This window comes from Petromyzon marinus, chromosome 39, assembly GCF_048934315.1.
Source record: "Petromyzon marinus isolate PM22_M1 ecotype Great Lakes invasive population chromosome 39, UKy_Petmar_22M1.pri1.0, whole genome shotgun sequence".
Lineage (NCBI taxonomy): Eukaryota > Metazoa > Chordata > Hyperoartia > Petromyzontiformes > Petromyzontidae > Petromyzon > Petromyzon marinus.
The window spans coordinates 5,830,908-5,856,369 of NC_133705.1; the positions used below are offsets into that span (position 1 = coordinate 5,830,908).

Here is a 25,462-nt window from a genome sequence, read left to right on the forward strand (position 1 = left end):
GTCAGCCATCCTGCAACAACTAAATAACAACAACAGCAACAACCCAAGAATAACAGCGGCATAACAACTGTGTGTGGACATTCGCTGTAACTAACACCTAAAGTTTACAAACGTCTGGGAGGCTCGACCGGGACACATGGTGATGTGGCAGCCCCTCCCGCCCTCCAGCCCCGCCTACTTTTACATAGCCACGCCCACTCAACCACTTGCATCACCCGCAGAGTTGAGCGACCTCCCTGGCGGTGTCCTGACATTGGTCCCGCCCACTGCTAAGGTAGCCCCGCCCACTGCTAAGGTAGCCCCACCCACTGCTCAGGTAGCTCCGCCCACTGCTTAGGTTTCTTCACCCATTGTTCAGGCCACCCCGCCCTTTGCCCCGATCACGAGGCCATGACGCCTGCCCGTCCACTCGCTCCTTCCTGACATTGCCTCGCCCTCACGAGCGGCCGTGCATGGCGTGGTCACCCTCCTGCCCCTTCCACCTGCATGCTGGCATGCCGCCCTGACCCCGTGACCCCGTGACCCCGGTGACCCCGCGCCCTCGTCCCTGCGTTCCTCGCGAGCGCAGAAGGAGATGGCGACTATGACCGAAGACGAGCTGCGCCGTGACGCCTCCGCGTGGCAGCACCTGGCCTCCTTCGTGGCACCTTCCAGGGTCAAAAGGTCACAGGTAGCGAGCGCCCGCCCTCTGTCTCTCTCCCGCCCTCTCGCCCGTCGCCACCGCGACAGCTCCAGGGCGCTCCTCTCGTTTCACTTCCGCCCTCCTTCTCCACTCCCGCGGCGAGGCTGTAACTGCGAGCGCTGTCCCCCTGCTCCTCCCTGTTCCTCCTGCTCCTCCCTCGCTCCCCCTGTCCTCCTCTCTCCGGCCTTCCTCCCACGACCTCAGGGCTCGGACATGACCGATGAGCAGCTTCGGATCGACTCCGACGTGTGGAGCCTCTTCCCGTCATTCTTCCGGCCGCGCCATCCCGCGTCCGAGAGCCCCCTCCCCGGGGCTCCCGGCCTCGCCAACGCCCTTCCCGAGGCCCTCCCCGACGATGCCAACCCCAACGCGATCCCCAACGAGCCACCCGGCGCTCCCCCGCACCGGCACGCCCAGGGGGGTGGCCGTGGCGGCGGGAAAGGCGGCGGCGGCGGCGGCGACGGCGCCGCATTCGAGGATAATAATTTCCTCGATCTTTTCCCGGTTTTCTCGGACGCCGGCTCCGGTTGGCCGGAGGATTTCCCGGCTCGGCGTGGACGGGAGTCGGGGGGCCGGGCGCCCCCCCCTCCCCCACGCAGGATCCCCCTCATTCTGCCGCCCCCATTTCCGACGCCACCGCCCCCGTGGCGCTCGTCGTGGTCGTCGTCGTCCGGTTCCCCCGTGTCAACCAACAGTCGTCGCACGCAGCTGCAGAGCAAGACGCACGTGGGGCAGGTGAGCCCTCGTGGGAGATAGGGGCAGGTGAGCGCCCACGTGGGCTAGGGGCAGGTGAACACCCACGTGGGTTTGGGACAGGTGAACACCCACGTGGGCTAGGGGCAGGTGAACATCCACGTGGGTTAGGGGCAGGTGAGTACTCGCGTGGGCTAGGGTCAGGTGAACACCCACGTGGGCTAGGGTCAGGTGAACACCCACGTGGGCTAGGGTCAGGTGAACACTCACGTGGGCTAGGGGCAGGTGAGTGCCCGCGTGGGCTAGGGGCAGGTGAGTGCCCACGTGGGCTAGGGGCAGGTGAACACCCACGTGGGCTAGGGGCAGGTGAACACCTACGTGGGCTAGGGGCAGGTGAGTGCCCACGTGGGCTAGGGGCAGGTGAACACCCACGTGGGCTAGGGGCAGGTGAGTGCCCACGTGGGCTAGGGGCAGGTGAGTGCCCGCGTGGGCTAGGGGCAGGTGAACACTCACGTGGGCTAGGGGCAGGTGAACACCCGCGTGGGCTAGGGGCAGGTGAGTGCGCACGTGGGCTAGGGGCAGGTGAGTGCCCACGTGGGCTAGGGGCAGGTGAGTGCCCACGTGGGCTAGGGGCAGGTGAGTGCCCACGTGGGCTAGGGGCAGGTGACACCCACGTGGGCTAGGGGCAGGTGAACACCCACGTGGGCTAGGGGCAGGTGAGTGCCCACGTGGGCTAGGGGCAGGTGAACACCCACGTGGGCTAGGGGCAGGTGAGTGCCCACGTGGGCTAGGGGCAGGTGAACACCCGCGTGGGCTAGGGGCAGGTGAGTCCCCACGTGGGCTAGGGGCAGGTGAACACCCACGTGGGCTAGGGTCAGGTGAACACCCACGTGGGCTAGGGGCAGGTGAACACTCACGTGGGCTAGGGGCAGGTGAACACCCGCGTGGGCTAGGGGCAGGTGAGTGCCCACGTGGGCTAGGGGCAGGTGAACACTCACGTGGGCTAGGGGCAGGTGAACACCCACGTGGGCTAGGGGCAGGTGAGTGCCCACGTGGGCTAGGGGCAGGTGAGTGCCCACGTGGGCTAGGGGCAGGTGACACCCACGTGGGCTAGGGGCAGGTGAGTGCGCACGTGGGATAGGGGCAGGTGAACACCCACGTGGGCTAGGGGCAGGTGAACACCCACGTGGGCTAGGGGCAGGTGAACACCCACGTGGGCTAGGGGCAGGTGACACCCACGTGGGCTAGGGGCAGGTGAGTGCCCACGTGGGCTAGGGGCACAGCACAGCCATCGTGGAGCTGCGAGCTCCCAACCGTTAACGGAGGCATCTGCACCCCACCGCCCCTCCCCCCCAGTTTCCCTCCCTCCTGGAGGCGGCCCCCCACTTCGACCCCCTGACCTCTCGGGGCAACAAGTCGTCCAATGAGATCGCGAGGGTCCACGAGCCCTTGACTCCACGGGGGGCTCGGCCGCACGAGGTGGCAAAGGTAGAGGTGGTGGGGAAGACAAAGGTGGCCGGGCGTGGTGCTTGCATTCGGGAGGGGCGAGCGGGTGGCGTGCGTGCGTGCGTGCCTGTGCATCTGGAGTGTTTGTGTGCCGTGGTGCGTGTGTGTGTGTGCTGAGCGGTCGTGGTGTAGCGATTAGCACTACGCCGCGCTCCGAACCCAGCGATTAGAGTTCAATTCCCGCTGCTCACAACACCGGTGACGATTATCTGAACCGGTCCTGGGCCTCCCCTAGGTCGACTCGGCCTGAAATGATCACCTGGTGCATTGTTTAAACATCGCCCCTGGGGAGACAAAGGCGGCCGCGCGTGGTGCTGGCCACCCACCCCTTCGTGCGCCGTGTAGGCCTTCATAGGTGCTCGCTAACAGCACTTGCCCCAACAGGCTATACGGGGGATCTTTTAAGTTGGTAATTGTGGGGTGTGTGTCTTTTTGTATGCGTGTAAGCAATTGCGGTGTGTGTGCACGCGTGTGTATGGTGTGCATGTGATGACATGTGCATGGTGTGTGTCACGCGTGTGTAGTGTGTGTTACAGCATGCGCTTGCGGTGCGTGCGCACGTGTTCATGCAGACCCACGTGCACCCGTGGGTCTGCATGAACACTAACGTCTCATTGCTCATTTGAGCGGAGTACGCAGTTTACGGCTGTTCAAGTAAGTATCATTAGTTTTATTTTTTTCCCACCGCTTTTACTCTTTCTCTAGGGGGCCCAGCCCCCCCCCCCCCAGTCGCCTAATGAGTGGCCGTCACTGCATGCCTGACCCTGGTCTGACCTCGGCCTCCTGAGACTTTGGCGCGTGCGCGCAAACGCCTCCGCGATTACCAGTTTTTCTCTTTTCTCACTTAATCTTTTCCCCGTTTCCTCTTTGTCTGCGTGCCTCCGGACGTTTCCCACACGACGACCTCGCGTCCACGGCGCGGGCAAAACCGCACCACCATCGTGTGTGCGGACCCGACCACACCCACACTGTCGCTCACCCAACGTCCATTCATGCCAACCACAACCACCGCCGAAACTCCTCCGATGATTCCTCGTACCGATGCGACAACCCGACAACAACAACAACAAATCCTCCACCGTGTCACCATCGACGCAACAACGCGCCATCACACCACCACCGCATCACGTGCGATACGACGCCATCGCACCGCACGCCACCGCCACCACCACCACCACAACCACCACAACCACCACCGCCACATCACATTGCCTCGCCACATGGTGGTGCCCGCACGCACACAGTATGAGTTGGTCTACAGGGACTGGTCGCTGCTGCCTCGAGATGAAGTCTTCTACTGGCGCCTGCCCGACTATATCTGCCCCCAGCAGGTGCGGGGGGATATTCGTTGGCACCCTCTTCTCCATACAACGGGCAGGGTGTGGAGGGTTTGTGGATAATGGGGGGGGGAGGTGGGCGGGGGGTAATGGGGTAATTGGGAGGTCGGGTCGAGACATCCGGGAGATGATGGTGATCCTGGGAGGTGCCGGGGGGATGTGGTGAGATAATTAACGATGTGTCCATGCGTGTGTCTATCTGTGCGCGTATGTGTGTGTGTGCACGTGTCCGCATGTCTGTGCACCCGTGCGCGTACCTGTCTGTGCGTGCGTTTGTCTGTTTGTGTCTGCACGTGTGCGCCCGTCTGTGCGTGCGTGTGTCTGCGCGCGTACGTGTCTGTGCGTGTGTGCGCGCGCGTGTGTGTCTGTGTGCGCATGCGTATGTGCGCGCGTGTGCGTAGGTGACGGCGTACGGAGGGAAGCTCCGTTACACGCTCTCCTACTCCGCCGGACCCCAGGGCTCCCCCATCCCTGATGCTGACCTACACATTATCGTAAGCCTATTGCATCACCATCGTCATCATCATCATCCTCATCATCCGAAGCCCATCTCATCATCAATATAAACTATCACATCATCATCATCATCCTCGTCATCATCACATCATCATTAAGTTTCACGTTTTTACGACCAATAATAGCGGCCGATGGGCGTGCGCTGTGCGACGAGTGGTGATTGGCAGGCGTTGTGGCGCCCGGTGGTTGATGCGGTTGCGCTGCGTTTCGCGGTGCCGCGTGCCGCGGTCCCCCTGCCGTGCGGCGTACGAGCTGAGGGCGTTGCCGCGGCTAACGGCGGTGCGGTGCGTGGGCGCAGGGCAACGACATCACACTGTCGGCGTACCACCAGGAGCAGCTGCAGCCCGGGGAGACGCGCACCTTCGAGATCCCCCTGCGGGAGGTGAGCCGCCCTCGAACGCAGCAAACAAAGACAAAGCTCCCACACCCCCCCCCCCCGTTGTAGCCTACACAGGCTGTCGGGGCAAGTGCTGTTAATGAGCGCCGATGATGGCTGCCATGGCGGTGTTGAGTTGCCATGGCAGCCATCATTGGCTTCCTGGCAACGCAGGGTGACTCCATCTCCCGTCGCCACGACGATGCGGTCCGGCACGATCCTTATCGAGAGCGGAGTCCGGTCTGGTGTCCATACAAAGACAAAGATCCCCCGTGTAGCCCTAACATACCGTTGCGGCAAGTTCTGTTCGCGAGCGTCCGTGCAGGCCGGCACAGCGCGCGAGGGGGTTGGTGGCCAGCACCACGCCCGGCTGCCTTTGTCTCATTTAAGGCTGATTCTGCTTAGGGGAGGCCTGGGGACTGGTTTTGATATTCGTCGCTGATGTTGGCCTTGAGCGGGAACTGAGCTTGGGTTTGTAGCACGGTGCGGCGCGTGCACCACCGCCCCGCACTGTCTGTTAAGGCGCTCGGCACACCACACCACACACACACACACGCGCTCAGCACACAGGCGCTCAGCGCGCACGCACGCACGTGCACTAACTGGCCTTTAACAACGCAGGCCTTCACGGGAGACTATCTTTGGCTCCGCACGCCCGCGCAACCTGCCCCCTCCCCTTGACCCCGCCCCCAACGCAGTCGTACTGGCAGCGGCTGGACGGGCAGCCCGCGACGCGCGAGCACCTGCTGATGGCGCTGGCGGACGTGGACGCGATTCTCGTGCGCGCCTCCTTCTCCACGGACACGACGAGCGCCAGCATCGGCGACGTGTCGCTCGACACGGCGGTGCCGGGCGACACGGGCGGGGCACGCGCGCTCCAGGTGGAGGAGTGCAGCTGCCCCGCCGCCTACACCGGCCTCTCCTGCCAGGTGGGGGCCGTCGCCGACTCCGGCCGCACCGCCGGCTGGCCGGCCGCCGAGCGTGCGGCCGGGCTGGGCCGGAACGCGCGTCCGGGCGCTTCTGCGCAAGGGGGTTCGGGAGATGCGGGAACACGCGGCCGTGGGCGGGGCCGCGACACGCAGACGCACGCGTGACGGGACGGTCGCGCGCGTGTGCATACGCGGGCGTGTGTTAGACGTGGGCGTGTGTTAGGCGTGGGCGTGTGTTAGGCGTGGGCGTGTGTTAGACGTGGGCGTGTGTTAGACGTGGGCGTGTGTTAGACGTGGGCGTGTGTTAGACGTGGGCGTGTGCTAGACGTGGGCGTGTGTTAGACGTGGGCGTGTGTTAGACGTGGGCGTGTGTTAGACGTGGGCGTGTGCTAGACGTGGGCGTGTGCTAGGCGTGGGCGTGTGTTAGGCGTGGGCGTGTGTTAGACGTGGGCGTGTGTTAGACGTGGGCGTGTGTTAGACGTGTGCTAGACGTGGGCGTGTGTTAGACGTGTGTTAGACGTGGGCGTGTGTTAGACGTGTGTTAGACGTGGGCGTGTGTTAGACGTGTGTTAGACGTGTGCTAGACGTGGGCGTGTGTTAGACGTGGGCGTGTGCTAGACGTGTGTTAGACGTGGGCGTGTGCTAGACGCGGGCGTGTGTTAGACGTGTGTTAGACGTGGGCGTGTGTTAGACGTGTGCTAGACGTGGGCGTGTGTTAGACGCGGGCGTGTGCTAGACGTGGGCGTGTGTTAGACGTGTGTTAGACGCGGGCGTGTGTTAGACGTGGGCGTGTGTTAGACGTGTGTTAGACGCGGGCGTGTGTTAGACGCGGGCGTGTGTTAGACGTGGGCGTGTGTTAGACGTGGGCGTGTGTTAGACGTGTGTTAGACGTGGGCTAGACGTGGGCGTGTGTTAGACGTGGGCGTGTGTTAGACGCGGGCGTGTGTTAGACGTGGGCGTGTGTTAGACGTGTGTTAGACGTGTGTTAGACGTGGGCGTGTGTTAGACGTGTGTTAGACGTGTGTTAGACGTGGGCGTGTGTTAGACGTGTGTTAGACGTGTGTTAGACGTGGGCGTGTGTTAGACGTGTGTTAGGCGTGGGCGTGTGTTAGACGTGGGCGTGTGTTAGGCGTGGGCGTGTGTTAGGCGCGGGCGTGTGTTAGACGTGTGTTAGGCGTGGGCGTGTGTTAGGCGTGGGCGTGCACACACGTGCAACGGATGGGCTCGTGCGCACGGCGGTGACGTTGATGGCTTTGTTGCGACGTGATGACGATGTTCGTGGCGATCGTCAAGATGATGATGACGATGATCATGTTGGCGATGACTCGGTATGGGCTCTGTTGAGGGCTACACATCGGCTATGTACGTACATCACGTTGAACTTCTTTCGCACCGTACGTAGCCAACCGTGCTAAACCGGAGGTGCGGAGATGCTGACAGTGATGTGAATGGTGACGGCGGTGGCGTGGGTTGCATTGCAGGACTGCGCTCCGGGCTACACGCGCACGGGCGGAGGCCTCTACCTAGGCCTCTGTGAGATGTGTGACTGCAATGGCCACACGGACAGCTGTGACCCGGAGACGGCGTCATGCTCTGTGAGACAGCGGGACACACGCAGCATCCACTACACACAGCATCCACTACACACAGCATCCACTCCACACAGCATCCACTACACACAGCATCCACTACACACAGCATCCACTACACACAGCATCCACTACACACAGCATCCACTCCACGCATCATCCACTACACGCAGCATCCACTACACGCAGCATCCGTGTGTGTCGATCCACGTGTGTGTACGTGTGTGTGTCTGTAGAGCTGCCAGCACCACACGACGGGCAGCTCGTGCGAGCGTTGCGAGCCCGGTTACTACGGCGACGCCACCCAGGGTACCCCTGAGGACTGCCAACCCTGCGCCTGCCCGCTCAGTAGCCACGGCAACCAGTGGGTTCCACACACACATCCACCCACACACAGTGGGTCCCACACACACATCAACCCACACAAAGCGGGTCCCACACACACATCCACCCACACACAGTGGGTCCCCCACACACATCCACCCACACACAGGTGCACACCGCAACGATGGAGACATGGGCAGCAGGGGTGGAGTAGTGGTGAAATCCAGAGATCCCCTCTATAAGAATTAAGAGGCTGTTGGGGCAAGTGCTGTTGGCGAGGATGTACGAAGGCCGGCACGGCACATGAGGGGGGGGGGGTGGGTGGCTAGCACCACGCCTGACTGCCTCTGTCTCTCCACGGTGGCAATGTTCACACATCCTATCAGGTACTTTTTTTAATGTGAGTCGACCTAGGGGAGGCCCAGGACCAGTTCAGATATTCGCCACTGTTTTTGTCCGTGAGCGGGAATCGAACTCGGCACGCCGGGCACGTAGCGCAGCGAAGCTGACTTCTACACTACCGCTGCATGGACACACACGCAACAACAACAACAACCGCCATTCGCCACTAAGTGGCGGTGACGTCACCACGGCGCTTGTGCCAGGCTGTGTGCACCTTGAGGCCACGTGAAGTGTCGAACGCTCGCTGGCAGGAGGTCACGGGGCAGACCAAGCAGGTGCCACGCACGCGCGCACGCACACACTTGCACACACCCCATGCGTCCACACGACCCACACCCTCTGTGCTCACCGCTAACCTCTGACCCCCACCGCCCTCCCCCAGGTTCTCCCCGAGCTGTGAGGGAACCCCTGACGGGGGCTACCGCTGCACCGCGTGCCAGCCTGGGTACACGGGGCGCTACTGCGATCAGTACGTGGGTCGGGGGTTGGGCCATAACGACTCAAAACCACGCCACCAACACTGCGACACGGCACTACCGGTGCTGCACTACCGCACTACCGATATCGCACCACCATGCCACCAACACTGCGACACAGCACTACCGGCGCTGCACTACCACACTACCGCACTACCGATATCGCACCACCACGCCACCAACACTGCGACACGGCACTGCCGGCGCTGCACTACCGCACTACCGATATCGCACCACCACGCCACCAACACTGCGACACGGCACTACCGGCACTCCCGCGCTACCGCACTACCGCGATGGGACTCACACCGGCGTCCCACCACTTTGCCCATACGATTGAGGGGTGTCGCGCCGTGTCTGTGTGTGGTGATGCAGGTGCGCGCCCGGTTACCTGGGCAACCCCCGAACCCCGGGACAGCGGTGCGTCCTGGCAGGTGAGACCCCCCCCCCCACCTACGTACGTATACATACACATACAACAGTACCCCCCCCCCTCCCCCGTGTAGCCTGCACAGGCTGTTGGGGCAAGCGCTGCAAGTATATATGTGCGTGTGAATGTGTCCATGTGAATGTGCCTGTCTGTGTGTGTGTCTCTGCGTGTGTGCGTGCGTACGGTGTAGCGGTTAGCGCGTTGCTCTACGAACCCGGCGACCCGAGTTCGATTCTCGCTCACGTCCAGCAGCAGTGACGATTATCTGAACCGGTCCTGGGCGTCCCCTAGGTCGACTCAGCCTCAATTGAGTACCTGGTGCGATGTGTAAAAAAAAATGCCACTAGGGAGACAAAGCCGGCCACGTGTGCCGTGCCGGCCTTCATAGGTGTTCGCTAACAGCACTTGCCCCAACAGTCCGTTAAGGCTACCCGGGAGATCTTTGTCTTTGTCTGTGCTTGCATGGGTGAGAATTGGGGGATCGGTGGTGCAGTGGTCAGCACAATGCACTATGAGCCAAGTGACCCAAGTTCGATTCCCACTCACGGAAAATGACAGTGGAGAATATCTGAAGAGGTGCTGGGGCCTCCAATGCATCGACTCAGCCTTAAATGAGTACCCGATGCGATGTGCTGTCAACACCAGCACTGGGGAGACAAAGGCGGCCGGGCGTGGTGCTGGCCACCCACCCCCTTGTGCGTTGTGCCGGCCTGCATGGACGCCCGCAACCAGAGCTTGCCGCAATGGTATGTTAAGGCTACACGGGGGACCTTTGTCTTTGTATGGACACCAGACCGGACTCCGCTCTTGATAAGGATCGTGCCGGATCGCATCGTCGTGGCGACGGGAGATGGAGTCACCCTGCGTTGCCAGGCAACCGGGGCCTCTCCTGTTCGGTACGACTGGGCCCGCGCCGATGGGCAGGCCATCTCTGAAAGGGGGCAGATGCGACTGCAAGGTATGGAACTCGCGCACAAACACAACAACAACAACCGCCATTGGCCACTAAGTGGTGGTGACGTCACCACGGTGCTTGTGCCAGGCTATGTGTACTTTAAGGCCACATGAAGTCTTGAATGCCTGCTGGCAGGAGGTCACGGGAAAGTGCGAGGTGCCATGGGTCGACTGACTGAGACGACTGGCAGATGCACCACCCGTGCCCTGACTGAGACGACTGGCAGATGCACCACCCGTGCCCTGACTGAGACGACTGGCAGATGCACCACCCGTGACCTGACTGAGACGACTGGCAGATGCACCACCCGTGCCCTGACTGAGATGACTGGCAGATGCACCACCCGTGCCCCCTACTGTGTTTTAGCCGCCCGGCGCTCCGCTCGTTGTTGTGAGCGTCGCTCATCTGCCCTCCATTGTTGCTGGAGGGCGAATGCCTCCAACTGCCCAGTAGCAGCATCCTTCATGAGCCTCGTCCATAGAGGCCGATCTTTAAACCGTTGGTACACTCAGCTCCATATCCATTCAGACCACATTCCATTTCTCCACGAGCCCCTTCCGCGCCCTTTAGCCCCCTATATTTGGCCGAACAAAAACTGCTTGAGGAGACTACATACATGACCCAGCCAATGCAGCATTGCCTGCCAGAGGAACTCACCAATGAGACCGTGTACAGATCTTTCAAGGATTTATGAGCTCCTCACACAATCCAGCCTGGTTAAACCCAGGATGGATTATAGCGCAGGCCAGCCTGAATGTTTCTAACTGGTGAAGATGTTCCATTAGAGGGGTCCACATTTCGCAAGCATATGGAATGGAGGGTATGACCTTGGCCGAGAAGATTCGAAGCTTCGTGTGGGGTGATATGCCAGGTTGCTTCCACATAGTAGCGTTACGCAGCTGATGAAAAGATAATGCCGCCCGACTGATTTGGCGTGAGACCTCTGCTGTCAAACCGGAGCTGGTCATAAGCACATTGCTCAACTACAGAAACCTCTCTACTCTCTCCACAACTGCCCCACACGCACATGCACAACAACAACCACCATTCGCCACTAAGTGGCGGTGACATCACCACGACATGCCAGGCCATGTGCACCTTGAGGCCACGTGAAGTGTCGAACGCCCGCTGACAGGAGGTCACGGGGCAGACCCAGGTGCTACGGGTCGACTGAGACGACTGGCTGATGCACCACCTGTGCCCCCTACTGTGCCAACCTGCTGTGCTTTAGCCACCCGGCGCTCCACTCGTTGTTGTGAGCGTCGCTCTTCCGCCCTCCGTTGTTGTTGGAGGGCGGCTGCCTCCAACTGCCCAGTAGCGTTCTTCATGAGCCTCCTCCACAGAGGCCAATCTTGACACTGCTGGTACCAGTCATCGGCAAGTCCACTCAGCTCCACGTCCTCCTGTACCACATCACTCCATCTCTTCTCTAGCACGTGCCGCGCCCGTTTAGCCCCCTCGATCTAGCCGAACAAAAGCTGTTTCGGCATGTGGTGGCTGGGCATGCGGGCTACATGACCCAGCCAACGCAGCCTTGCCTGCCGGGGGAGCTCACCAATGGGACCTTGCCCAGATCTTTCGAGGATTTGTGAGCTCCTCACACAATCCAGCCTGGTTAAACCCAGGATGGATCGTAGGCAGGCTAGCCTAAATGTTTTTAACCGGCAAAGATGTTCCATTAAGGGGGTCCACGTTTCGCAAGCATAGAGAAGGGAGGGAATGACCGTGGCCAAGAAGACCTGAAGCTTAGTGCGGAGCGACAGACCAGGTAGCTTCCACACAGCGTTACGCAACCGATGAAAAGATATTGTCGCTCGACTGATTCGGAATGAGACTTCTGCTGTTAAACTGGACCCGGTCATAAGCACACTGCCCAGGTATGGGAAACTCTCCACTCTCTCCACAACTGCCCCATCACCGATTGGAAGTTGTGGGGGTGGAGTGTCCGATGGTACAAAATACCCAGGCAGGTGCTAGTTTTGGTGGGGCTGATGGTAAGGCCCCATCTCTTAGTGGCACGCTCCAGTCTCAGCAGCAGCGTCTCCAACTCCTCCTCTGAATGAGCAGCTATTACCAAATCATCGGCATACATACCGTGGTTGAGCAATAGGGAGCCATCCCTTGACCGCACCCGGGCATCGATCAGCCTCCCATTATATCTGTACCAAATGGAGATTCCCCCGGTACAGCTATTGAAGGCTTCACGAACTACGTGGTCAAAATAGATGTTAAATAATGTTGGAGCCAGAGTACATCCCTGTCGCACCCCAAGGTGTACAGGGAATGGCTCTGACTCCCGGCCACGTAGTTTTACCCGGGCCTGCTCACCATCATGAAGGTCCTTAATGATTGTGAGCACTGGGTCAGGGACTCCAAAAGCACGAAGAACAACCCAGAGCCCATGCCTACTGATGGTATCATAGGCCTTGACCAGGTCAATATAGCAGAGATGTAGGTCTTGCTGGAATTCCCTACACCTCTGCTGTAGCAGACGGACAGAAAATATGGCATCTGTGCAGGACCGCCCTTTTCTGAAACCGCATTGGGGCTCCACAAGCCTCTCCTCAGCGTGCCTGGCAAGGCGATGTTGAATAATCCTTGCCAGGACCTTCCCCGGCACACTGAGGAGTGAGATGCCCCTGTAGTTGTTACAGTCTGTGCGGTCCCCCTTCTTAAAGAGGGGGACCACTAGGGCATCCTTCCAATTCTGCGGAACCCGTCCAGTAGTCCAGACTGTTGTTATGATATCATATAGGGCAGTCTGTGCACAAACGCCACCCTCCCTCAGCATTTTGCTTGGGAGATCATCTCTGCCCGCTGCCTTTCCTCGTCTCAGACTCCGGATCGCCTTCAGTACTTCCTCAACAGATGGCACCTCAGTCAGCCACTCACAGGGGGTGACTTCTTCCAATATTTGAGGCACCGCAGCCTCAGCAGGGTCATCCCCACTTTGTGCCACGATGTTTTCCTGGCTGAGGGGTTTCCCCTCCCCGAGGACCTCACAGAAATGCTCAGCAAATCTGCAAACCTGTTCCTGGGGGTCGGAGATTGGAACACACACACATACATACACACACGCGCACACACACATATAGTGGCCGAGTGCAGCCCAAAACGTTAAACGACCCCACCCCTCACCTCCCACCCCTCACCCCCTACCCCTTGCCCTTCGACCCCAGGCCAGGAGCTGTCGTTCCAGGACGTGCAGGCGTCGGATGGCGGGGTCTACGTGTGCACGTGCCAGAGCCACACGGGCAGTAACTCCAGCCAGGCCACCATCACCGTCACCGGTGCGTGCGTGTCCGTGTGTGTGTGTCCGTGTGTGTGTGTGTCCGTGTGTGTGTGTGTCCGTGTGTGTCCGTGTGTGTGTATCCGTGTGTGTGTGTGCATGTGTGTGTCCGTGTGTGTGTATCCGTGTGTGTGTGCGTGCGTGTGCGTGGGTGCGTGTGTGTGCGTGTGTGTCCGTGTGTGTGTGTGTCCGTGTGTGTGTATCCGTGTGTGTGTGTCCGTGTGTGTGTGTGTGTCCGTGTGTGTGTATCCGTGTGTGTGTGTGTCCGTGTATGTGTATCCGTGTGTGTGTGTGCGTGATGGGGAGCGGCAGTGTAGCTGTTAGCGGTACGCTGCGCTATGAACCCGGCTGACCCGAGTTCGATTGCCGCTCACGGCCAACACCGGTGACGGTTATCTGAACCGGTCCTGGACCTCCACGTAGTCGACTCAGTCTCAAAATTAGTACCTGGTTGCCATGTGGCAAGATCATAGGCGGCCGGGTGTGGTGCTGTACACCCGCCCTCTTATGTATCGTGCCGGCCTTCACAGGTGCTCGCTAACAGCATTTGCCCCAACAGTCTGTTACTGGCTATACGGGGGATCTTTGTCTTTGTTGGGATGTCGGTGATGATTAATTATCCGTACCGGTCCTGGACCTTCCCGAGGTCGACTCAGCCCTTTAATGAACACCTGGACATGACTAGAGAGACAAAAGCGGCCGGGCGCGGTGCTGCCCCCCCCCCCGAATTGTGCACCGCGCCAGACTTCATAGGTGCTACTCGCTAGACAACACTTGCCCCAACAGTCTGTTGCTTGCTATACAGGGAATCTTTATCTTTGTGTGTGCACCGCACAGCACGCACGCGCCGGCCGATCACGGTGCGAGTGGAGGAGCCGATCGTGCACGTCGTGCGGCCGGGAGGAACGGTCACCTTCATCTGCACGGCCGTGAGCACGGTGAGACCCGGCCACCCCGCTCACCCACTCACCCTCTCACTCTCTCACCCACTCACCCACTCACTCTCTCACCCACTCACCCACTCACTCACTCACTCTTTCACCCTCTCACTCTCTCACCCACTCACCCTCTCACCCACTCACTCTCTCACACACTCACTCTCTCAGTCTCTCACTCTCTCACCCACTCACGCTCTCACCCACTCACTCTCTCACCCACTCACCCTCTCACCCACTCACCCTCTCACTCCCTCACCCACTCACTCTCTCACTCTCTCACCCTCTCACCCTCTCACTCTCTCACCCACTCACCCACTCACCCTCTCACTCTCTCACCCTCTCACCCACTCACTCTCTCACCCTCTCACACTCTCACCCTCTCACTCTCTCACACACTCACTCTCTCACTCTCTCACCCACTCACCCACTCACCCACTCACTCTTTCACCCTCTCACTCTCTCACCCACTCACCCACTCACCCTCTCACTCTCTCACCCTCTCACTCTCTCACCCACTCACTCTCTCACCCACTCACTCTCTCACTGTCTCACCCACTCACTCTCTCACCCACTCACTCTCTCACCCACTCACTCTCTCACTCTCTCACCCACTCACTCTCTCACCCACTCACTCTCTCACCCACTCACTCTCTCACCCACTCACTCTCTCACCCACTCACTCTCTCACCCACTCACTCTCTCACCCTCTCACCCACTCACTCTCTCACCCACTCGCTCTCTTACCCACTTGCTCTCTCACCCACTCACCCTCTCATCCACTCACCTTCTCACCCACTCACCCTCTCACCCACTCACTCTCTCACCCTCTCACTCTCTCACCCACTCACCCTCTCACCCACTCACCCACTCACCCTCTCAACCTCCCTCCCTCTCGAACTCTCAACTTCTCGCCCGTCCGCCCGCTCGCTCCCACCCTTACGCACGCTCACGCGGTCCCTCTGTGCCCGTCCCCCCTGCGGCCCAGCTGCCCGCGTACACGCTGGTATGGACGCGCGATAGCGACGGGATGCTGCCCGCGCACGCCCAGGACTTCAACGGCATCCTCACCATCGTGGGCGCCCGCAGCACCGACGCCGGATCCTACACCTGCACCGGCTCCAACATGCTGGACATGGACACGGGACGCGCGCTGCTGCACGTGGAAGGTGAGGCACGCTCACCCGCCACGCTCACCCGCCACGCTCACCCGCCACGTTCACCCGCCACGCTCACCCACCACGCTCACCCACCACGCTCACCCACCACGCTCACCCACCACGCTCACCCGCCACATTCACCCGCCACGCTCACCCGCCACGTTCACCCGCCCATCACGTCACTCATCACGTCACCCATCACGTCACTCATGACGTCACTCATGACGTCACACACACGTCACCCATCACGTCACTCATCACGTCACTCATCACGTCACCCATCACGTCACCCATCACGTCACCCATTACGTCACTCATGACGTCACCCATCACGTCACCCATCATGTCACCCATCACGTCACTCATCACGTCACCCATTACGTCACTCACGACGTCACCCATCACGTCACCGATCACGTCACCCATCACGTCATTCATCACGTCACTCACGACATCACCCATCATGTCACCCATCACGTCACCCATCGCATCACCCATCACGTCACCCATCACATCAGTCATCACGTCACCCATCACGTCACCCATCACGTCACCCATCACGTCACCTATGACGTCACCCATCGCGTCACTCATCACGTCACCCATCACATCACTCATCACGTCACCCACCACGTCACCCACCACGTCACCCATGACGTCACCCACCACGTCACCCATCACGTCACCCATGACGTCACTCATCACGTCACCCATCGCATCACCCATCGCATAACCCATCACGTCACCCATCACATCAGTAATCACGTCACCCATCACGTCACCCATCGCGTCACCCATCGCGTCACCCATCACGTCACCCATCACGTCACTCATCACGTCACCCACCACGTCACCCATCACGTCACCCATCACGTCACCCATCACGTCACCCATCACGTCATTCATCACGTCACTCAATCACATCACCCATCACGTCACCCATCACGTCACCCATCGCGTCACCCACCACGTCACCCATCGCGTCACCCATCGCGTCACCCATGACGTCACCCACCACGTCACCCATCACGTCACCCATGACGTCACTCATCACGTCACCCATCGCATCACCCATCGCATAACCCATCACGTCACCCATCACATCAGTAATCACGTCACCCATCACGTCACCCATCGCGTCACCCATCGCGTCACCCATCACGTCACCCATCACATCACTCATCACGTCACCCACCACGTCACATCACCCATCACGTCACCCATCACGTCATTCATCACGTCACTCAATCACATCACCCATCACGTCACCCATCACGTCACCCATCGCGTCACCCACCGCGTCACCCATCGCGTCACCCATCGCGTCACCCATCACGTCACCCATCGCGTCACCCATCGCGTCACCCATCGCGTCACCCATCGCATCACCCATCACGTCACCCATCACGTCACTCACGACGTCACCCATCACGTCACCCATCACGTCACCCATCGCGTCACCCATCGCGTCACTCATCACGTTACCCATCACGTCGTAACGATCACCTCAATGCCAACGTTCAGCGTGCCGGGCTAAACAGTAGCGGTGCCAGTGGAGGTGGTGACGACGTGTGGCTGACTGTACTAACACCACGGCTAAGTGCTGTGTTTAACCCGCAATGCGCTTCATTGACACGGGCAGTTGCTGCTTGGCTAACGCGCGGCGTGTGTGTGCGCACGTTTGTGCATGCGTGTGTGCGCGCTTGCGTGCGTTTGTGCGTGCGTCTGTGTGCGAGGTGCGCTCCTGTGCGTGCGTGCGAACGTGCGTGGAGAGCTTCTTTTCTTGCGCGTGCGTCTGCGTGCCTGTTTGCGTCTGTGCTTTGGTGTCCGCGTCTTCTGTGTGTGTGTGTGTGCCCGTGCGTGCGTGCATGCCAGTCGCTACCGGCGGGCCCCACCTCAGAGACCAGGGCGGCCGCGATGCCTCTGAACTAACGCACGACCAAACCGCCGTCCGTCTCAGGCTGAAAACGTGCAGAGAGAACGTGTGACCACGTACCCCGCGTCGCCGTGACCCCGTGACCCCATGCCCCCCGTGACCCCGTGACCCCCTTGTCTCCATGCGCCCGTGACCCTTTGCCCCCGTGACCCCATGCCCTCGTGAATGTGACCGTGGTGCTATGCCAATCATTTGTGATACCAAATGGTGCTAAGGGGGCAACTCCGTGCGCTGCCGCCCCCCCCCCTCGTGTTCGTGACGTCACATGAGCCCCCCCTCGTGTTCGTGACGTCACATAAGCCCCCCCAAACCCTGCGACCCTCGCTGCGCACTCGTGCACACAGACACACGTAGACACACAAACACACTCGTACACACACAGACACACACTCGCTCACTCACCCGCACACCACACACAAACCCTCGCTCGCTCACTCACACACACACACACTCGCTCGCTCCCACAGATACACACAAACACACTCGTACACGCATACACAGCACAGCAAGAACAGCCGCCGCTCGCCACCAAGTGACGGTGACGTCACTACGGCGCCTGTGCCAGGCTAGGTGCACTGTGAGGCGACGTGAAGCGTCGAAGGCTCCTCCGCCGCAGGCAGGAGGTCACGGGACAGACCCTGCAGGTGCCGTGGGTTGACTGACCGAGATGACCGGCAGATGGCACCGCCGCCAGCTGTGCTTCCCCACTGTGGGATAACCAACAAAGCGTGCTCACCCACACACACACAGCAACTTGCTCGCTCACCCGCACACCCGCTGGTGGTACGCACGCGCCCACTCGTGCATTCCCACGCTCGCGCGCTGACAGAGCGCTCGCGGGCCACCGCCTCTCCCGGATTGGACCGTGGCAGAGTCTGGGGAATCGGCGTCTGTCCGGCTGTCGCCTGCAGGGAGGTAGTGATTTGTACCGAGGTCTGGCACCAGTCATTGCTGCGGGGTTGTGACAGATTGAGGCTGACTCGCTCGCTCGCTCGCTTGCTCGCCCACCGCTCGATCATCTTATTCATGCAGTCGTCCTCCAACTCAATCGATCCACCCGACCACAGGAAGAAAAAGCTGGGTTCGATTCCCGACCCACGCGCGTCTTTCTGCGCGGTGTTTGTACGTTCTGTCCCTCTCTGTCCTGCGAGGGTTTCCTCCATGGGCTCTCCAGTTTCCTCTCACAGCCAAACAAAAAATCAAACAAAGACAATGTGACTGGTATTGTCGGTCAAATATGCCGAAGTTACACCGCAAATGACTCTTACTGGGATTACACGCTGCAGCAGCTGCAGCAGCAGCAGCAGAAGCAACAGCAGCAACAGCAGCAACGTCGCCTCCGACTCTGAAAACTTGGCAGGACCCTACTGGAATATCGTCTTGGGTACTCAGCGAGGCTGGGCGATGATGACAATGATGACAATCACCATCCGCACCCACCCCCCCCCCCCCACTCCGGGACCCGGTGCCTTGGAGGAGGCAAGGGTTGGTGGATCGCAAAGAGACGAATACAACTCCCAAGCTTGCCAAGGCGGCGGTGAGTTGGTGGGCACGAGAAGGAGCTACGCGAGCGATGTTGACCCCCTCGTACGAGTTGGGGTTTCTCCCGGCAGCACCGCTCTCTCCTTCTGCACGGAGCCCCACAAGAACTCCGCTTTCCGTATTCAGAGGAATTGGCCGTAGGTCGCACAATGCAGGGGGGGGGGGACCCCCTCCTGAAACAATGCCACTTGGGACTCGGTGAGAATTTCCTGGGTTTGTTTAAAATAAAAAAAAAGATCGTCATCAACGTCACCACCACCATCGCCACCTGCAACCCTTGCGCAGATCGTCACCATCGTCACCATCGTCACCATCGTCACCATCGTGTCCGTCAGCAAAGTCGTCACTGGAGCGTGCGTGCCGCAGTGTACGCATGTGGGTAGCGTGTGGGTAGCGTGTGGGTAAGCGTGTGGGTAGCGTGTGGGTAGCGTGTGGGTAGCGTGTGGGTAAGCGTGTGGGTAGCGTGTGGGTAAGCGTGTGGGTAGCGTGTGGGTAGCGTGTGGGTAGTGTGTGGGTAAGCGTGTGGGTAGCGTGTGGGTAGCGTGTGGGTAGCGTGTGGGTAAGCGTGTGGGTAGCGTGTGGGTAAGCGTGTGGGTAAGCGTGTGGGTAGCGTGTGGGTAGCGTGTGGGTAAGCGTGTGGGTAAGCGTGTGGGTAGCGTGCGTGTGGGTAGCGTGTGGGTAGCGTGTGGGTAAGCGTGTGGGTAGCGTGTGGGTAGCGTGTGGGTAAGCGTGTGGGTAAGCGTGTGGGTAGCGTGTGGGTAAGCGTGTGGGTAAGCGTGTGGGTAAGCGTGTGGGTAGCGTGTGGGTAAGCGTGTGGGTAAGCGTGTGGGTAAGCGTGTGGGTAGCGTGTGGGTAAGCGTGTGGGTAAGCGTGTGGGTAGCGTGTGGGTAAGCGTGTGGGTAAGCGTGTGGGTAGCGTGTGGGTAAGCGTGTGGGTAAGCGTGTGGGTAAGCGTGTGGGTAGCGTGTGGGTAAGCGTGTGGGTAAGCGTGTGGGTAAGCGTGTGGGTAGCGTGTGGGTAAGCGTGTGGGTAAGCGTGTGGGTAGCGTGCGTGTGGGTAGCGTGTGGGTAAGCGTGTGGGTAGCGTGCGTGTGGGTAGCGTGTGGGTAGCGTGTGAGTAAGCGTGTGGGTAGCGTGTGGGTAGCGTGTGGGTAGCGTGTGGGTAAGCGTGTGGGTAGCGTGCGTGTGGGTAGCGTGTGGGTAGCGTGTGAGTAAGCGTGTGGGTAGCGTGTGGGTAGCGTGTGGGTAGCGTGTGGGTAAGCGTGTGGGTAAGCGTGTGGGTAAGCGTGTGGGTAGCGTGTGGGTAGCGTGTGGGTAAGCGTGTGGGTAAGCGTGTGGGTAAGCGTGTGGGTAGCGTGTGGGTAAGCGTGTGGGTAGCGTGTGGGTAGCGTGTGGGTAAGTGTGTGGGTAGCGTGTGGGTAAGCGTGTGGGTAGCGTGCGTGTGGGTAAGCGTGTGGGTAAGCGTGTGGGTAAGCGTGTGGGTAAGCGTGTGGGTAGCGTGTGGGTAAGCGTGTGGGTAAGCGTGTGGGTAGCGTGTGGGTAAGCGTGTGGGTAAGCGTGTGGGTAAGCATGTGGGTAGCGTGTGGGTAAGCGTGTGGGTAGCGTGTGGGTAGCGTGTGGGTAGCGTGTGGGTAAGCGTGTGGGTAAGCGTGTGGGTAAGCGTGTGGGTAGCGTGTGGGTAGCGTGTGGGTAAGCGTGTGGGTAAGCGTGTGGGTAGCGTGTGGGTAAGCGTGTGGGTAAGCGTGTGGGTAGCGTGTGGGTAAGCGTGTGGGTAAGCGTGTGGGTAAGCGTGTGGGTAAGCGTGTGGGTAGCGTGTGGGTAAGCGTGTGGGTAAGCATGTGGGTAGCGTGTGGGTAAGCGTGTGGGTAGTGTGTGCCGCGTGCTGTGTGCGTGGCGAGGCTGGTGTACGCGCGTGTGAGAGATTGTGGGGAGCGGCGGGGCAGCGGTTAGCGCGCCTGCGCTACGAACCCCAGCGACCCGAGTTCAATTCCCGCTGACGGCCAATATCCGTGGCGAATATTTGAACCGGTGCTGGTCTCCCAATAGGTCGACTCAGCCTTAAATGAGTACCTGGCGCGGTGTGCAAACACCGCCACTGGGGAGACAAAGGCGACCACCCAACCCTCTCGTGTGCCGTGCCGGCCTTCATCGGTGCCACTCGCTAACAACGCTTGCCCCAACAGCCTGTTAAAGGCTACACGGGGGAACTCTGTCGTTGCGTGCGAGAGAGATTCACTTGTTACTCTGTGCTGATCAACCGTCGTTAATTGTAAATCGGGGATCGCATGTACTCTGTATTTAAGCGTTCGTCATGTGTCATGAGCTGTGATCGGGGCTGTGCGCGTTACTGCTGTGCTGAGAACCACGTGTCCCATGCTACGTGCCATGCGACGGTTATATTTCGTCACGTCTCAATATAAATTAAAGTCGTCGCTTATACCCGCCACTTAACGGACGCGTGCGTAGGGGGCTGGGTTGTGAGCGGCAAGTGCAGTGGACACCTACTACGGGCTATCTACCCATGGATTGTGATGATGATGATGATGACGATGATGACATAGAGACACTCACTCGTACATGCGTGTGAAAACATCGCCACTAGGGAGACAAAGGCGGCCGGGCGTAGTGCTGGCCATCCACCGACTCGTGTGCCGGGCCGGCCTTCATAGGGGCTCGCTAACAGCACTTGGCCCAATCGCCTGTTACATGCTACACGGGGGGAGCGGTGCCACAGCGATTAGCGCACTTGCGCTACGAACCCGGCGACCCGAGTTGCGTTGCCCGCGCTCACGGTCAACGACGGCGAATATTTGAACCGGTCCTGGGCCTCCCCTAGGTCGACTCAGGCCTAAAGGAGTCCGTGGTGTGGATGTGTAAACATCAGCACAGGGGAGACAAAGGCGGCGGGGCCGTGCGTGGCGCTAGCCACCCACCCCCCTGGCGTGTCGCGCCGGCCTTAATAGTTGCTGCTCTCTAGCAGCACTTGCCCCAGGTCCGTTACAGGCTATACGGGGGATCTCTCTCGGGTGAGTGTGAATGGGTCTGTGTGTCGTGGGGAGCGGTGGTGCAGTGGTTCGCGCACGAACGCTACAAACGGTGAATGATATCCGAACCGGTCCTGGGACTCTCATGAGTCAACCCGGCCTTAAGTGAGTACCTGGTGCGGTGCGGAAATCTCAGCGCTGGGCATGCAGAGGCAGCCTGGGGTGGTGCTGAGCACACCACTCCTCTCCTGTGCCAGGCCTGCCCTGATAGGTACTCGCCAACAGCACTGCACGTGTGTGCCGGTGCACTGCTGGAGCACGCCTGTAGCCCAGCGCTGTGGAGGCAGCAGCGAGGGTTGTAAGATCACCGCACGGACGTTGTTGTGATACTCCCTTCTACCCGTGGGCGTCAAGAAGGCCCATACCTTGGCTCGCCAGAATTTCAGTACAGCAAAAGTGGGATGGAGTGTTTCCCCCTCTCACGCATGGAATATCCCCGGGTGCTCCGGGATCCTCACACATGTAAAGGCTCGTTCGTTGGCCAATGTGACACCTTCATATGTAGAGGACCCTAGAGCTTGGGGGAGAGTTTGGCACCGGCTCGCCTCGTGGCCGTCTTTCCTCCCCGTTGGTTCGTTGTGCCTCTCAGTCGTCCTCTCTCTCTCTCCGAGGGTGCGTAGACTCCTGTGCCGCTTCGCACAGGAGGGCGCCACGGTGGCTAGGAGATGTTAACGACCTCGCCTGGTGTACAGGAGGTCGTGGGTTCGATCCCGACCCTGACGCCTGCTGCTGTATATTTGGAGTTTGCGCGTCTCCCCGTGGTCGTGTGGATTTTTCTCCGGGTCCTCCGCTCTTTCCCTCCACATTTAGAAACACGCGTTAAGAGTGTTTGGCTGCTCTAAATTACCACGCGATAAGCCACTTCGTTGAGCTGTCATCCGTGGCCAAGTCTATATAGCTCAGTGGGCCTCACCTGGTAAAATATAAAACTTTGTTTACTTTAGATCACAAGTTGAAACTAGTATAAGCATTGTTGTGCATGAGCAGGGGTCGGCAAACCGAAATAACAAGAAGATACATTTTTGTTCGAATTCGGCAAATAAATCTCACAGTATCCCAAGAGTCGCAATGCTCGTGGGGATTACGAGACGGTGGTCCTCAATCAATGACGCCACGGATCAGTGCCTTAAGGAGCCGCAGGTCGCCGACCCCTGTGCATGCGATTCAACGGGGACACTTTGTCTGAGTGGGCGAGCGAGCGAGCGAGCAGTCGCGTGGAGTTAAGGAAGGCTCAGGGAGGAGCGTGAGCACTGGGCTTGATTGGATGTAAAGCAGCTACGTTCCTCGGTGCACACACGCGCGGGGACACACGCAGACACACGCGGACACACGCGCGTGCACAAACGCGCACACAAACGCGCACAATCGCGCACAATAATGCACAACCAAAATGACATACCCAGCCACACGACAACAGCCGCAATTTGCCATCAAGTGGCGGTGACGTCACCACAACGCTTGTGCCAGGCTAGGTGCCCCGTTGAGGCCACGTGAAGTGGCGAAGGCTCGCTACTCGCAAGAGGTCAACGGGGCAGACCCAGCAGGTGCCTTGGGTTGACTGACTTTTAAATGACTGGCAGATGCATCAGATGTGCTGCCCACTGTACCAACTTGCTGTGGTTTAGCCACACCGGGGCTCCACCCGTTGTTGTGAGCGTCGCTGCTCCACCCTCCGTTGTTGTTGGAGGGCGACTGCCTCCAACTGCCCAGCAGCGTCCTTCACGAGCCTCCTCCTCAGAGGCCGATATTGACACCGCTGGTACCGGTCATCGGCAAGTCCACTCAGATCCACGTCCTCCTGTACCACATCACTCCATCTCTTCTCTAGCCAGGGCCGTGTCCGTTTAGCCCCTTCTATCCAGCCAAACAAAAGCTGCTTGGGCATGCGGGCTACATGACCCAGCCAACGCAGGCTTGCCTTCCGGAGAAGCTCACTTATTGGGAATGTGCCCAGATTTTCCGAGGACATGTGAGCTCCGGACACAATCCAATCTGGACAAAACCAGGATGAACCGTAGGCAGGCCAGCCGAAATGTTTAATACCGGCGCAGACATTCCTTTAGAGGGGTTCCACGTTTCTCTAAACATGAAGTGGGTTGGAGCATTTCATGGGGCAGAGTACCCAACCAGGCGCTTAGTTTTTGTGGTTCTGATTGGTAAAGTCCCCGCCGTGTTAGTAACACGGCAAACAGGGTTCATCAGCATTGGCTCCAACTGCACCAGGTCATCAGCACACGTGGTACGATGAATCCGTTGGGAGCCGCACCTTGGCCGCAAGCCAGGCATCGATCCGGTTCACCCATTTCCCCCTGGGGTCAGGGGGGGGGGTGATGCCAACCCCAGCTATGGAGCTTTATTAAAATTTCGCTTTCAACTTTTCGACAGCTCAACGAGACCGGGCTACTTGTGGGTTTTGAATGGGGTCCGATAGTGGTAGCTCCCCCGGCAGCAGTGAAATAATGGCAGGCGCGTCTTACAGGTGACAAGCCAGCAGATCAGCGAAGAGTCATCGAGAGTAACATCAAACGACAGGGAGTGGCTCTTCTTCTGAATTAAACAATGCGAAGGACACGGCGGCGCCCAGGTGTGGCAAGGCATGAATCCCCGGGCTCTCGTGGGCTCGCCCCTCCATCAACTCTCACATGCACACAGAACAAACGACAAAGATCGCCCGTGTAGCCTTATCAGACTCTTGGGGCAAGTGCTGTTAGCGAGCACTTATGGAGGCCGGCACGGTACATGGAGGGGGTGGGTGGCCAGCACCACGCCCAACCGCCTTTGTCTCCCCAGTGGCGATGTTTACACACCGCACGATGGACTTGTTTGAGACTGAGTCATCCTAGGGGACGTCCAGGACCGGTTGAGTTAATCGTCGCTGGTGTTGGCCGTGAACGGCAATCGAACTCGGGACGCCAGGTCCGTAGTGCAGCGCGCTAATCACCGCGCCACCGCTTCTAACCAACCTATCACACACATGCACAGCCACCCATCTAACCCAACCTCACACACGGCCACTCATCTAATCCGATCTTACGTACACACAGCCATATACCAAAGACAAGGATCCCCCATATAGCCTTAACAGACTGTTGGGGCAAGTGCTGTCAGCGAGTAGCACCTATGAAGGCCGGCACGGCACACGAGGGGGTGGGTGGCCAGCACCACGGCCTCATTTCCCCAACCTAACACACACAAAGACACGAAACTGAAGAAGTTCTTGGCAAGATCGAAATCTCCTCCCCCTGCGCATCGACATCGAAAATCCCCACCGCCACCATCCCGCCTGGAATCGAGAGGCGTCCGTTGTGGACACACGTCCTGGACTCTCCTGTCGTCCGCCAAC

At 59.6% G+C, this 25,462-nt stretch overlaps 1 protein-coding gene across 10 annotated transcripts in view; it reads left to right on the forward strand.

Moving 5' to 3' along the window:
• HSPG2 (heparan sulfate proteoglycan 2) overlaps positions 1-25,462 on the forward strand; it is a 217,452-nt gene that overhangs the window by 135,968 nt on the left and 56,022 nt on the right. For 6 of the 10 annotated variants that reach the window (XM_076072845.1, XM_076072848.1, XM_076072846.1 and 3 more), the window contains 14 exons: positions 569-1,417; positions 2,732-2,863; positions 4,126-4,212; positions 4,620-4,712; positions 5,033-5,116; positions 5,809-6,039; positions 7,521-7,634; positions 7,865-7,992; positions 8,737-8,823; positions 9,206-9,264; positions 10,054-10,218; positions 13,395-13,505; positions 14,342-14,442; positions 15,428-15,608. In XM_076072845.1, coding sequence (XP_075928960.1) covers positions 569-1,417; positions 2,732-2,863; positions 4,126-4,212; positions 4,620-4,712; positions 5,033-5,116; positions 5,809-6,039; positions 7,521-7,634; positions 7,865-7,992; positions 8,737-8,823; positions 9,206-9,264; positions 10,054-10,218; positions 13,395-13,505; positions 14,342-14,442; positions 15,428-15,608 — 2,422 coding nt within the window. The remainder of the gene's footprint in view (positions 1-568; positions 1,418-2,731; positions 2,864-4,125; positions 4,213-4,619; positions 4,713-5,032; positions 5,117-5,808; positions 6,040-7,520; positions 7,635-7,864; positions 7,993-8,736; positions 8,824-9,205; positions 9,265-10,053; positions 10,219-13,394; positions 13,506-14,341; positions 14,443-15,427; positions 15,609-25,462) is intronic. The other 4 variants (XM_076072851.1, XM_076072852.1, XM_076072853.1 and 1 more) reach the window with 2 other exon arrangements.